This window comes from Chlamydotis macqueenii, chromosome 4, assembly GCF_036417535.1.
Source record: "Chlamydotis macqueenii isolate bChlMac1 chromosome 4, bChlMac1.mat, whole genome shotgun sequence".
In the NCBI taxonomy this organism is placed as follows: Eukaryota; Metazoa; Chordata; class Aves; order Otidiformes; family Otididae; genus Chlamydotis; species Chlamydotis macqueenii.
The window spans coordinates 54,594,564-54,609,844 of record NC_141559.1 but is presented as its reverse complement, the minus strand read 5'-3'; the positions used below and the strand labels follow the sequence as shown (position 1 = coordinate 54,609,844).

Below are 15,281 nucleotides of genomic sequence, written 5' to 3'. Positions count from 1 at the left end.
CTGAGAGCGTGTCTCAGCGATGCAGAGGTGGCAGTGAGGTCAGGGGAGGGAGTGTCTCCTGTCCGTGCCCACACGTAGGTAGTGCACCAGAACTTCTGTTGGCTGCAACTGCATTTCTGTTCACATGTCCAAGGTGTCTTGTTGGTTTTTGTTGTTGTTGAAAGGAGAGGGTAGGGGCTGCATTTTTTGTCTTTGTGCTTTGAGAGGCATTCAGCCGTCCAAGATGCTGTGCCAGCAGTGCTGCTGAGGCTGCTCGTGTGCTTCTTGGTGGTGGGGCAGGGGGTGGACAGTGGGGGCCATCCCAGCCCAGCCATGCGCCCACGTCCCCTGCGAGGGCCCAGGCTGAAGCCTTGCTGGGTGCAGGCAGGAAGTAATGCCAGTGCAAGATGCCCCAATCTTCTCCTATCCCAGCCTTCCCTGACTTTTCTGAGGACCTAACCCCATGGTGGGTATATAGCTGTTTCATGCAGCTCATGTCATTTGTCGCTTGAAGCACCCCGTGGCCTGTGGGAAGCGGCAAAGAAGTCTTCCAAAGACATCCCCATGAAGTACCTGCATTGTCTTTCCTTGTCAGAGGTCTTTGCCCTCTGCCTTCTCACGTGCTGAAAGTTGCTTTCTCTGATCTGAGGGGTTTGCATGTCAGAGGTCTCCTTGCCTCTCCTTACCCTGCTGTCAGGCCCCTCTCTGTCCCAGGCAGAGGGTTTTTCTAGCTCTCCTGTCTGCAGAACTGCTGCTGGCTGGGACCTGTGCTCCTCAGACTTTGGACTTCTGCTCTTCTCAGTTGAGCTGCTCTGTCATGGCTCAGGCTCACACCTGCACTTTGAGGTAGCAGATTTGAAATTAAAAGTGGGGGGTTTTCTGCCTTTTTCTGGTAAATATTATTTCTAATATGGTTGTTTATGCATTCAGTCATGGAAGTGTATATGCAGGGTTAGTGGACCTCACGTGGAAAATTTCTGGTGGTGGTGGAAAAATGATTGCCTGTTGGGTTTAGCACTGATAAATAAATTTTAATCCGAGCGAGATGTGTAGAGAGCAAGGGCTGTCTCCAAAAGCCAGGCCGCAGACCAAGTAATTAAACTCTGCAGATAATCTGACCGTCCTTTGCTTCCTACTCTGGGGTGGATTTGTCAGGAAAAGGAGCAGTTACCTGACCTGCTCTTAATCCAGTGTGTAGTTTAAGAACAACTAAAGCTGTGAGATGAGTGAATTAAGTCTGGAGTGTATAACCTCATTGCAACTAATTATCCGATTGTTTTGCTTGAACGTCTGTTGTTATCCGTGTGGGTAGGGAAATTCGGCTCTGAAAGGAGACACAGAGTGTGTTTTTGAATGCAGAGTGGCATGACTCTGCTGCTACATATGGATGTCGTACCATCTTGTACAACCATGCTTCATGTGAGAGGGACATAAGCTAACAAGCTAAGGACTCTGAAAGGAGAGAAGGGTTTGTTCCTGCAGGACCCCGTCAATATTTGCATGTGTTCTTCTGATGTTCAAGTAGGTCCATGGTAGTGAGAATTTATTTGCATTTTCGTTCATGAACTCCGTTTTTTAGGTTGCTAAGACTTTCACATCAGAGGTGTGCTAACTCAGCAACCCCTTGCTTGACTTATTTTAACAGTGGAGCCAGAGAAGCCCAAATGTACTTCTTTCTCCAAGTACGCAGTGTAAGGTGGGAAGTAGTTGGGAATTGTGAGTTGAGTCTGCTAATTTTACTCAGCTTTATTTTCTGAGAGCTTTTTAAAAGTTGTATTGTGGCATGTTCAGTGAAAGAGAAGATAAGAGATCATTCAGGGCAGCTTTGGTGACCAGGAGGTTTGTACCTTGGTAAAAATAATTTGGTAGCGTTGGGATGGAAGCTTGAAGAATATTTTGCATAAAGTTTTTTTGGAGGTAACGGGTGATGAATTAGCCCTTCAACTAAAGAAATAAGTATTGAAAACATGTACTGATGCCTTTGTTAAACTGGACACTTCCGGTCTAAGAGCATGAGTAGAGCTTCTGAATACATGAGAGAGCAGTTAAAAAAAGATAGCTGTTGAGCAAGGAAACTTTAGTTCTTGGCAACATACTGAGTAAATGACAAAGAATGATTAAAAGTGCTGCCATGTAGAATCAGGCTCATATGTTCTTGAATTTAATTTTTAAATAGCTTGGGTCTGTTCCCATTCAAAAGCCAAACCATTGCAGAAACTGGTGCATCTGAAAGTGGCTTCAAATGTTTTTTTTTAAAGGCCGGTTTACATCTGCGGTGGTTATTTGCTCTGTGTGTCAAAGGTCTGACAAGGCAGAAGGTGTCTCTAGAATTGCACAGTGCCATTGCAGCTTAGTATTTTTAAGAAATAACTCCCAAAATATTAACTGCACATATACAACTATAAATAACAATTTTGCTGCAGGGAAAAAGAGAGTGTTGTATTGACAGGCGTTGTATTTTGTGCTTCTTTTTGTCCAGGTGGTTCACTGTCCCATGAAGAATCTTCACTGGTTGTGAATAAAGGGGAAGAATTAAGGCTGAAATGCAATGAGAATGGACCTGTGACTTGGACTTTCCAGAACTCGAACCCATCAGCAAAAGCAAGGAGTTCCAATGAGAAAGAGTGGTACACCAAAAATGCAACAGTCAGAGACATAGGCAGATACATATGCAAAAGCAAAGAGAGTATTGTCACCTCTTTTTATGTTTTTGTTAAAGGTAAATATCAATGAAGGCATTATTTTTGCTTTCCCCTCTGCCCTTCCCACTCCTGAAATAATATGACAGTAAATGTTGGAGGAGGGAATGAGTTTGAAGTACAGAGGGAGAATATAGTTTGATAGAAGAAATCATCTTCCCTGTCCAGTAGAAAGAAAACTCACTCCCAGTTTTGCTTGCAGTGGCCTTTGTCACCAGAGCAAAGGTCTGGATGAGTTGTCTTTACATCCCTGTTGTTTTGTGCTGAAATATACCTGAGCTGTCTTTCTAGAAGCTAGTCAAGTGAGCTGGATCAGTTGTATGAGTCAGTTGTACTGTGAGGAAGCAAGCAGTATGTAGAAATGTCTTTTTAATTCCATGCCATCCATCAATATGGAGTCATGTAAGGTTTGGCCCCAAGCTCTTTATTTATTGAGGCAGTTAGATAAAAGATTTGGCTTTTCAAGGCCACACTCTCAGGCGTGAGCCAGCAGGCAGCAATGATTCCTCTGCCTCCAACTCTTGATCTACCTTGTGACTGATCAGAAATGTCTCAGATGGGGAAAAAGGGCCTCTACTTTCACTTATTTTCCCAATCCTTTATTACCCTTCTCCTTTCTCCAGTGTTTTCTTCTGTTTTTTTGATCTTCTTTTGTTGGCTGCTCATCTGTGGCTTCATCAGCTGCCCTCAGGCTGGCAGTTTACCATGCCTGGCATTCCCTTTTCCTTTCCAAGGAAGACAGTTATTTTACTGCTTCTTCACATAGCTTTGGTGGTCTTTCTTCCCTGTTGATTGAAAACAGTCCCACAGCATCCACTTTCTTGGACACAGCATTCCTTGTCCAGCAGGGGTTGCCTCAAAGAGCCTCCTCTGAACCCTGCCCATCCTATGACCATTACTGCAAGGTTGTTCTCCAAGACAGGGAGATTACAGCACAGCACAGTAAAGAGTATTTTCCCAAGGGAAGATATCTGATGTAGTCACCACACAATTTAAAGAGTGCTTCTTTAACTGCTCCCAAGTTGTCCAAATAGCCATGCAGCTACCATGGATGAGTTTTCTTGACCTTTTGTGTTTCTCTGAGACTGTGACTAAAGGAAATCTGGCATGTATTTTACCTGTATGTGACAAACATTGTTGACTTTATCTACTGTGACTGTTTTCCTGAAGGTCGTGGTAATTATCTCAGACAGCTGTGATCATAGAGGTGTTTGTGCCTTCCATTATGTGAGTGACTCCTTCACCTCAGGATAGCAGGGAACTCTCCCACTGAGCATGATTACCAAAGCATCAGAGAAGTTGTGTGGCCCTCATGCAACATGTTGGTAATTTCTTTGTCTTAATTGTGTTAAAAACGTGCAAGCTTCACTTTGACAAGTTCCTGGTAGTAAAATGTGTGTTTCTCCAGTTGGCCATCATTTTGCAATAGGCTGTGGGTTAATGACCTCTTACATCACCTTGAAGATGCTTCCATGAGCTCAACTACTTGTGGGGTTGCCACAAGCAACCCATAAATTTTCTGCTTATAAAGCTGGGAATGAAGAGAGAACAGGACCAAGAACCTCGATCCTGCGTAGTCCCAGGTGACACATAAAATGGTGGCAGCTGTGTATCTCTTGCGTCCATCTGGATCTACTAAAAACAAATTGTCTATGCTTCTGTGACCAAGGATGACGTGTGATAGACTGTAGGTGCTTACCTCTTTCATCTTTCTGCTTTCGCAGAAGGTGCCTGTATTGTGTCCCTTTCTAAGCAAGTTTAGTGATGATCAAGCTAGTTCAGACACCTACATAAAAGAGAAAAATCTCTTGATTTTGATCTCAAGTCTTTTCAGATGCAAGCAGTGGTAAGCACCACCATATCTTGGGTTGGAAACCTGAGGTATGCCCGGAAAGCTAGTGCTACCCAAGATGTACCTGGGCTGGAAAGCTGTGAAGGGAAGAACATGACCATGAGCAGCTTTGTTTGTGCCTGTATTCCCTACAGCAAATCCTTTCATATCTTCTCACTGTGGTGTCTCCCTTCCAGAGGGGGATGGAAGATGGGAGGGGAGGACCTCAGCAGTTCTGCTTACCCTAGCCAAGACCTTCCCTGCAGTTTCAGCTATTAGTGAAACAGGTTTTTGTTCCTTTCTTCTGTTTTCAAAAATGTCTCTTCCCCGCCCCCCGAGGAGCCATACTTTCTGTATAGTGAAGATATCTTGACTGTGTCCATCTTGGAGAAAAAGTGGCCTGAGAAGAAACCAATCAGTTAACTCTCTGTCAGCAGGGACATTTACATGAGCTCTTCCAGCTCAGGAGTGACAGCTATTCATAGCATTTCTCTAAGTATCTCCGTGTGTAAAACATCACACTTTGGTTCTGTTCAGACATGCTTTACTTGCTTGTTTGTTAGTCCCCATCCTCTAGTCCTAGACTGATGCTTCAAAGCTTTTAGTTTGTGGGGGGCTTCTTGGATGGCAGTATCAAATGAGGTTAAATCTACACCCTCACTCTAAGCTAGAAACCAGCCAGTAACTTCTCTGTTCAGTGATGAGCAAGCTTCAACTTACCGTTTCTTAATTGCTAACGTAAATGTTCTGTGCTTCATTTTCAGCCTGATACTTCTTGTCTTACACCAAATACACATTGTCCATCATCATAATCAAATTCTCTCAGTCTTCCTTGCTAAGTCATCGTTTGTTGATCTCTAATCATTCAAGTTGTATGAAGCGAGTTTGCAAAAAAGAAAGAAAACTTTTCTCTCTGTTTCTACATTTCTAGTTCATGCTTCTCTGTAGGGAGGGCAGATGGGAGCTGAAATAAGCTTTTACAGAGTGTTTGTCACCACACCATCCTTTATTTTTATGTTTGCTATCAATGGCCAGGTTCTTAGCATTTCAAGTTCATTATCTATCATGGGCTTCGACTTTGGCTGTAAAAATGTTTAAAGTACTGTATGTTTGTGTGCTGTGGTTGGCTGAGATTAAATGCTTTAGAAAAGTTACCTTGTAAAAGATTACATGATGATTTTTCGATTAGATATGCTGTTTATATGGCCAGTTGTTTTCTAAGGAGGCTAAAAATAACCCCTACTTTCAGGGAGGGGAGAGAGAAGTTTTTTGGTGCTTCCTCTGGTAGCGATGTGTGTTCATTTAGATTATATATTTTACAGAAGTGAAAACCATAATTTAGGTGCTTTTCAACTTCCATTTGCTCATAAATTTCTTCAAAATCCTCCTGTGGGCATGAAACCTTACAGCACTGCCACTAGCTGAAAACGAATTATTTTTAATGGTCTGTGAAAATCTGTTTACTGTTGTTGGGGGTGGAAAGTGGACATTTCGGAGCTAAACAAGGTAAAAAAAAAAATCTCCATCTCCAAATAAAAAACCAGTAAGATTATTTTTAGTGCACATGATTCTTTAGTGTGTCTGGTATTGAATGCTACTGCACATCTCCAGTTGTGCTGCTTTTTTTAAGACAAAATTTAATTACTTTCAGTAAATATGACTTGGGTAAGACTGGGTTTTACTGGCTGAATACAAAACTTTCTTTGATGTAAGTGCCTAGTTGCAGAGTTAGGGCCATCAGAAGTTCCCTGTGCAATGTCACCTTCTCTGACAGCTCTTTGCGTTTCTTCACAGATCCAAACGTGCTCTTCCTTGTTGATTCTCTGATCTACGGAAAAGAAGACAGTGACATCCTGCTAGTGTGCCCGCTAACAGATCCAGATGTTTCAAATTTCACGCTGAGAAAGTGCGATGGCAAGCCTCTCCCCAAAAATATGACATTCATTCCCAATCCCCAGAAAGGCATTGTTATAAAGAATGTACAGAGGTCGTTTAAGGGCTGCTACCAGTGCTTGGCCAAGCACAATGGAGTTGAGAAAATATCGGAGCACATTTTCCTGAATGTGAGGCCAGGTAACACAAGATTTTTGCCTTCTTGTAGAGCACCTGATTTTACCCTTCACCTCCCAGGAGATGACGGGAAGTGCTGTGAAGCCTCACCTTGTGTCCTGATCTTGCCATGGGGAGGCTGGAGGTGGTAATCTCCTCTGGAGGCTTTTGGAGTCTTCTCCTACTCAAAGCCAGAGGTGCTTGTGCACCAGGGGATTACTATGTGGCACCTGTGGCCGCTGCAGACTGTCCAAAGGAAGGTGGTGGGCTTAGGAAGCTTGTTCAGGGCAAGTTGTGTCGGGGCACATGTTGATCTCGTGACACTTGGCTTGTGGCTGTGCTGAGCCGGTTTATCCATGATCGCTTTTATTTTCTGTTCCTGGTGATTTCCAGATGTTGTTTTCACCATTCTAAGAAGTGTGGCTTGTCTGTTAAACTTTGAGGACAAACCAGCGCCCTGAGGTTTGGACAGGTTTGTGCAGGCAAGGTGGAGATTTGGGTGCCTGACTCAGTCTGTTGCCCACAAGTGACAGCAGGAGGAACTGATTGATGGCATTGAAGAAAAGGAATTAAGTGGAGAGGCGGAGCTTGGGGGAGCAGAGGGCCCTTGTTTGTCTCCATCATCATGGGATGCAGCCATGTGCCCAGATCATGATGAGAAGCGTGTTGTTGCTGAGCTGCCAGATGCACCACGTAGCTCTGCAGATCTGTGGATAACACCCTACCTTGACATTCACATGCCCTTGTGCCCGAGGGTTGGTGGTTAAGTGGGTTTGGGAAGGTGTTGAAGCCCGACGCCTGGCTGTGTGGTGCATTACAGGCTGGTTTTGTCTGGGCATTTTGGAGCCTAAGCTTACCCCGTGTGTCATTAATCTGCTGTATAAACACAGGGGAGAGAAGTGGAGGGAGCGGTTCAGCAAGCCAGGCTGGCTCAGCGTTTCCTCAGGGGCAAGTGAATGAGTTTATTCTCTGTGTAGCTCTGGGGCTCTTTGGATGAAGTTACCCCTTGCTGCAGCTGAGAGCGTGTCTCAGCGATGCAGAGGTGGCAGTGAGGTCAGGGGAGGGAGCATCTCCTGTCCGTGCCCACGCGTAGGTTGTGTACCAGAACTTCTGTTGGCTGCAACTGCATTTCTGTTCAGGTGGCTGAGGTGTCTCGTTGGTTTTTTCTTGCTGCATTTTTTGGGGCTGCATTTTTTGTCTTTGTGCTTTGAGAGGCATCCAGCCGTCCGGAATGCCGTTGGCGGTGCTGCTGAGGCCACTGCTGGAGGAGGGGGTGCATGGCTTGGGCCACGGGCTGGTGTGCTTCCCCCCTCACTGCCTGTGTGGTGCTAGGCGTGAGGAGCTGAGGCCGGCATCGTGAAGGCTGTGTGATCTGCCCAGTGCCGTTGTCCTCGGTGGTGGGGCTACAGGTAGGCAGCAGGGGCCCTCTCAAGTGTGCAGCTTGCTGTGGCAAATTGAAGAAGTCTTTTTCCTGGTGATTTGGAAACTCTGATATAGTGAATTTTAATGAATATTAAATTTCAATTAATGAGAAGAGAACAAAAGCGTAATCAGTACAGGCATCTCTGGCATTCCCCTTTGACAACAAAAGTCAAGTCTGTTCTTGCTGTCTCTGTTGTTTGTTCTGTAACAAGGTTTGGTTTTTTTTTTTTTCCAACTATTTTTTCAGTGATGGCCAAAGCAGTTGGTTGACATAACTGACATTTCTCTGACATAGGAGAGTGCAAGTTTTAGTATTTGACTATTTTGCTTTTTTACGAGATAAAAGTCTGTACTTGCTCGGTACAGCGGTGACTTCAGATGGGAGGGTGCTGACCTGACATCCATCACCAGAGACTCACTCATGGTGGGCAGCTGTAAGTGGCTGGTGGGACCTGGATGTTCTGCCCACGTTCTCTGTTGAGGGAGAAGTGTGCAGTAAGTGGGAAGCATCTGCTGGAGGCCATCAGCAGTGAAGCAGCATTGTCATCCTCAGTGCTGTAATTACTGTGCTGTAGCATTCAGTCCTTATCGAGTTCTCCAGGTAAAACTCTTACCTTCTCCTTGACTGAAGACGTAAGTGTATTGGAGACCCTTTGGTAGGCAGTGATTTTGTGGTCATAACCGTGGCACTCAGACCCCTAGGCCTGAGCTTCTGGTGCAGAAAGACAGAAGAGGCATCCCTGAAACTGGGAGCTGTGCAGGCGTACTCAGACGTACATCAGCCCTGCAACGATTTCAGAGGGAGTGTTTATATCCAGCCCTTCTCTGAACAATGAGGGGCTTTATGGACTTAGAGCTTTTTTTTTTTCTTTTTTTTTTTGCTTGTCTGTAGATGTTGCTGGCGGGTGAGAACACAGCATGCCTTCTGCACTGGCTTCCTCCTGTCTCTTGGGTACTGCTGAATGCCGGGGGGAGGTTTTTATTTGAGCCTTTATATGTGAAGAGAGCAAACATGTTCCTTTGTTCTCCTCTGTAGAACATGAGGAAAACATTATTGTTGAAGTATGAATAGCTGAAAAGCATGGCATTTTCCTAAGATTCTTACAATTTACCTAAAACAACTACAAAGCCTGTGTCAGAGGCAGGAAGAGAGTCTGGAAGGCCTTATCTGATGTATGTTGCATTTGCGGTTTGAAAGTGAGTCTTCCTGCATAAAAACCCTAGTGGAAACTTCACTGGGGTCTCATAAATGAGGAAAATTTGAAGAAAGGATGAATAAAACAGAAAAACAAACTGTGGAGGGAACAGAGGAAGAGCTGAAGAGCTCTGCAGGGATGAGAGACACATCATCCTCAAATATACTTGACTGTTGACAAAAGAGACCCCGGAGCAGAACAGGGATACAGCTAGCCCATGACTGCTTGCAACCACCTACCTCTTGGGTGACAAGCTTGTCCACGGTCTGGGCTCTAGCCACCTCTGTGAACCATCGCTGTGAGCAGAGGTTGTGGTGCTTTCAGAGGCAGGTGTGCGGAAGTCCTTGAGCTGTACCTGTCCTTCCTAGGTTGTCCATCAGGGGCTTTTCATGGCCCTGTTGGATGGTGCTTTGCGTCAGCTGTAGTAATTGGGAATTAAAAGTTGCTGTTAATGCTAGGCTGTGATTCTTCAGTGAGTGATCCTCACTGTGTTTTCAGTTCCAGAGTGCAGCTTTTTAATCGCTCTCATGGCATTGACAATTCAACATCAAGTTTCTTCATGCAAGTTGCTGTGCTCTAAAAAGTATTATCTAATTTTAAGTGTAATTTGAAGGGAGGTTGAAGCAGAAATGTGCTTGTTGTAAAGGAACACTGTGTAATATGTTAAAGAAATTTGAATACCTCTCGGAGGCTTGAAATTTTATTGGAAAGTTAATGACTGTTGATTTTTATCCCCCCTTGGAAGCTCTGAAGCTAATGAAAAGTAATGCACTTTTAAATTGTTTTCCAGTTCACAAAACTCTTCCCGTCATCACCTTATCCAAAAGCTATGAGCTTCTAAAAGAAGGGGAAGAATTTGAAGTTACGTGCGTAATCACAGATGTGGATAGCAGCGTACAAGCTAGTTGGATTTCTCGTAAAAGTGGGGTGAGTTCCTTTAGTTGTGTTTTATATGCACAATACACAAACACTCTCTGGATTTTCACATGCTTGTCTTGGATGCCTGACACTGGATCGGTTTGGATTTGCTGCATTTCCAAAGGTCCCACATCCCACAGACTGGTGAGGGGCCAGCAATGATCCCCTGCCCATGTGGGCGACTGGAAGGAAAAGCATCTGCACAGGCTTCTCTTCCCAAACAGAAGTTAAAGTTAGGCTCTTCAATGTGACGTTTAGGTGACCTCTGTTGGGCTGCCTAAATGCGGAAGCACGGAGTGCCTACACATCACATTGCAATCAATGGGAGCTGCAAATATCAACACATGGACTGCAAATTACATATTCTAGTCGTTATCATTAACGGTAAAATACCTGCTAATTAGCATGGGATTGTATGTGACAGGAATAGTAGTAAGCATTCGCAGGAATGATTAATTCATTTAAATTACACGGTGTGCCTCACTAACTGGGAAAGTTCTGAAAAATGAACCAGTGAACTGGCTTCTCTCTGTAGTGACAGATGAAGTTACTGCCTGGGATTACAAAATTAAATTATTGGCAGGCTAAGTGCTCCAGGAGAGTTCATTACCCACAGCGCAGCAATTTTGCAGACAAGGGACAGAGGGATCCCCTCCCCTGGTCAGCCAGCGTGCTACCAGCTCTGCCTTTGAAACGAGCAGCAGGCACTGGGTTGTTTTTAAGGACGCTTCTTGGTCTTCTGGGTATACCCTGAAATTTAAATGAATTAAAAGCCCTTGTGAAGACCTGTTAGTAACTCCTGCTGTATACACTCCCATGCTAATTGACTGGTCTTTTTCTGCTAATGGTAGTGACCAGAATATGTAATTCGTAGTCCATGTGTGTATGGAAAAAAAGGCTTCTGTGATGTTTGGATAAATCACATCTCCTTGGGCAGATCGCGAGCAGGAGGCCCATTCCCTAGGGCTGGGTATGCCATGCTTAGCTAATCCCCTGTCTCTGGCAGAGCTGCTCTCGCTAAGTGCTCACTGCTTCAAAAACCCCACCTCGCAGCTCTGAATGTTGGGGAGGTCTAAATGACATGAAGACGGCATGGGACATGCAGATGGGGCTTTTGGTCCTGTGCCAAGATCAACTGCAAGTCCTTCATCTGAGAACTTCGTTTCTTTTCTCGTTCCCCTCCCTTTTCTTTGTTATTTGTTACAATGTGATTAAATCGGGGTCTTCCCTTAAATTTTTGTGGTTTATCACTTTTCATTTTAGCAGTAAAAGCCATGAGGAAAATATTTTTGAACAAATAAGTTTGACCTTTCTGTTCTTTCTGGTAAATAGCAGGGAATGCTATCTTTTAAATATTGACTATCAAATTATATTTTGTACTGAAACAGAATTAATGAAATTCATGTTTAAATAGATGCAGAATTATGTTTTGTCCTGAATAGGTGAGAAGAAAAAATCCTAAACATTTTTCCTGGTATGACTGAAGTTATCACCGCTTTTGAAAATCAGGAGACTTGTTATAAGCAAGCACATCCATACAAAACAAACTTCTATTTGTGATTATTATAGCTCAGGAGAAATCAAAATTGTGTTGAGAAGATTAAATTTATCTAGGAGCTCTTAGAATCTCCAAGAATTGAGATCATTCTACTAGAAAATCATAACAAGTCCAGGTCTGTATTTGGATTAATCAATGTAAACTTATCAGTCTTTCCAACCACACCGAGCTTTCTCACAGAAACTAAAGCAAACACCTCAAAGCATTTATTTTTTCTATGCATACATAGGCATAGAGTCGTGATATACTTAATGCTTTGGAAAGAGAATGAAGTTTCCAGCTGCCTTTAAGATTAGAAAATCTGAATTGCTATGGAGCAAGAATCAGAGTAGGTATCAGAGGAAGGATGCGGTGTAAAGCCTGCTGCCGGCAGATACTCTCTGCAGTATGTCTGCAATGGGGAGATGCCACGGACTCAGGACATAGAGCAACCCAGTTTAAAATGGAGCTCCAGTACTGTAAGTTCTCTTGTGTCATTTACTGGGAAGCATTGCAACCATTAGAGAGTTCAGCGATTTTTAGGCACCACTTGAGTGGTGAACCGCACTTCAGAGTTGCAGCAACTTTTTACAGCAGCTGCACCTTCTGAGCATTGGGAAAGTCAAGACCCGGTGGTAATTTTGCATCAAGCCCTACAGCTAGAAATATCGTTAGTGCACATAAAACCTTCTGTCGGTTCCTCACCTTCATCAGCATTAGAAATTTAGACAGAGTGAGCTGGGTCTGACCTTGGGCACAACACCCTTTTCTCCGTATGACTGAAATATTTGAAGGAATTAAGAGTTTTGGCTTTGTGGCTTGGGATAGTCTCTCCCGTTTGGCTCTCTCGAGACAGGTGAACACACACATGCGCACGTGTATTCTTCCCTTACAGTCAAGCTTGAGGAGGAAAAAAATAAAGAGTAAGGGGAGGGGATAGGACTTAGGAAAGGACATTATCTCCCTAAGACAGCTGATCACACACTTGTTTTGCACAGAGAGATCCTAGTGACAGGTTTGTCGTGCTGGCTTATTATTCTGGTTTAAAGTTATGAATATTAATATAGCAAAGTTATAATTACTTCTATTTTTAATTTATCTAGGAAAGATGCTGCATACACAGTGTTTTAGATGTTAATTGTTTTTTACCGACAGATTGTTACAAGCAAAAGCAGAAATTTGGGTGATTATGGATACGAAAGGAAATTAACATTGAACATCCGTTCAGTGGGAGTTAATGATTCTGGAGAATTCACATGCCAAGCAGAAAACCCTTTTGGAAAAACCAATGCCACAGTAACCTTGAAAGCACTAGGTAAATAGTTCCTGTAGAAATCTTAACATTTCTAAGAGCGGGAGGTGGGAAGTGAGAACACTGGGGAGCCACCTCTTTCTTTTCTCTCCTTCTCCCCAAACCTCCATGAGTAAAGTTGCTTTATTAAAAGGTACCATATGGGATTGCTGAGGAAGTGCTGTGTTGTGTGTGACTACTTTAATTTCTATAACCCTTTACGTGTTATTGGAATGTGATGTTAGAACAACCACCCAACAGTGTTTCCATCTCTCTGGTTTGTCTCATCCTTCCTGGTTTAATTTTAAATTTAATCCAATCTTAACAAAGCAAGTAATTTACCTTCACCTGGTACTATCCCTACGCTTAAGTAATTTGGCAGCGGGAGCACAAAGCCTATCTTTGATACCTACCTTCCAACACAGGAAATTTCGCTGACATCGACATGTCAGTGGTCTTTACACAGAAGCTATATATGTGCCCCTATTTAAAATAGTGCTGTGAGGAACATTGCAGTGTGCATACACAGCACGAAAATGTTCCAGAGTTTACTCCTGTGGTAATTATCCATCACTTCCACAGGTTTTGAATCGTGTCTCTCAACGGTGAGCGAACTCCCTCCCTCTTCTTGTTTAATAACAGACTCATTTAGAGTCTGCTATATATTAACTTGGGTGACACACAGAGCCCTTTGAATTTTAAAGCTGCAGAAACTTGATAATTTGATAAATTAAGGGCAGTTAAGGACATGTTGGTGTAGTTAGTAAGATCATTCTGAAGAAGTCTGCGTAGTTGGCTACAAACATTTCAGTTCCTCGCTGTTCAAGGGTGTAGTAACTGAGGGAAGTGTACCCTTGGATCCTTTTTCATTTTCAAATCTGTTTTTCTGTTGCATGAATACTCCTGCAACATTGCTTGTTTTGCTTTCCCTGGTAACTTGAAGAAAACAGCGATGTTTGGCCTATGCAGGTCAGATCTTCAGCAGAGCAGTAGAGGTTTGAGTGCCCTTAACCTTGCTGTGCCGTTGGAGTGGGTAGGGCTCATAGCCAGAGATATTTTCCTCTTTTTTTTTTTTTTTTTTACAGGAGAGACTAAATTTGTATGTAAAAGAGTGAAACAGTGTGAAGTATGAAAGAAAATCTTTTCCCCAAGGGGAACAATATGAAAGCTTTTATTATAAGAGGAGGGAAGTTCTTAACTACAGAAATTCTTAGGACTACTACAAATGCAAATGTAGCTTTAAAAAGGATTGACTTTGGAAGGTCTGGGGACTAGAATAAAGCACGGCATTATAAAAAGTAGAAAATAAAGTAACAAGTTTGTATTTAATAAAAAATGCCAGAGAAAAGCTGGCATTTCTGAGATACTTTTCTCTCCTCACCTTCTCAAATTTGACTTTAAATAAAATAAACTCTGTCTCCTGGATGCCTTTCACCATTCATTGTCAAACTGACTATTTACCTGAACTGTGCCATCTCCCAGGGTCCTGGGAAGTGGTGTATGGCATGTACTGGAAAGATCCTGGGACTGTATCAGATACTAAATTGCTGTGGCTTTAACGTTAGCCACAAGAAATAATGGGTATTTTTGGTAAATTCCTGAATTACTTTTTTTTTAACAGCTTTTAGAACTGCATTTCAAGGACGCATAGCACAACCGTAAAATTCTATTTGCAGGCTCTCGGGTACGATTTTGAATCTAGGTTGCATAGGGGATCCTGTGTTTATATAGAAAATAGAAAAAAAACTCTGAGAAGGAACTAAAAGTCTTCAGTTTCCAAATGTAAAACCTTTTCCTCTTTTGTAATGATGGAGAGCGTTTTAGAGCGTACCTGCCTGCTGTGAGTTTACTTCATCCTTTCTTCTCCGAAGCAGCTGTCAAGTGCTCTGGCAGCTCCATATGCTTTCACCAAGCCCCGCTGGCTTCCGTTTTCCCAAGCTCAGGTGCCCAGCTGGCCACAGCAGTTTGATTACTAGAAAGTGGGAAGGGGGAGGGATCTGAGACTGACTTTTGGTTGAAATTCAAGCTTTTTCAGTAAATGTATTTCCTTGTAATTGCAATCTGCCTGTCAAACTGATAATTCCCGTATGAATTTGTGTAATAGAACTGAAAAATTTGTCTTTTCAAAGTGAATAATTCTGAAGCTGATGAGTTTATTAATGATATTAAAACCACTGCAGTCAGGATGCTGCTCCACATGATATTTTGGAACGGAACGACACAATGATAAATGGTATCTGCCAAATAAAAGATTAAGACCCAGCAGTAGATGAACAGAAATGCCTTAGTTTAAGACAGTTGGTATCCAGGCCTGTGAACTTAGCATATTTTTCTCTAATTACAGTTTTTAATAGCTTCA

General features: G+C 43.1%; 1 protein-coding gene across 1 annotated transcript in view; it reads left to right on the top strand.

The window, feature by feature from the left end:
* Window positions 1-15,281, top strand: part of KIT (KIT proto-oncogene, receptor tyrosine kinase) — a 56,371-nt gene that overhangs the window by 16,400 nt on the left and 24,690 nt on the right. The window contains exons 2-5 of the mRNA XM_086746451.1: window positions 2,459-2,698; window positions 6,304-6,582; window positions 9,967-10,103; window positions 12,787-12,946. Coding sequence (XP_086602577.1) covers window positions 2,459-2,698; window positions 6,304-6,582; window positions 9,967-10,103; window positions 12,787-12,946 — 816 coding nt within the window. The remainder of the gene's footprint in view (window positions 1-2,458; window positions 2,699-6,303; window positions 6,583-9,966; window positions 10,104-12,786; window positions 12,947-15,281) is intronic.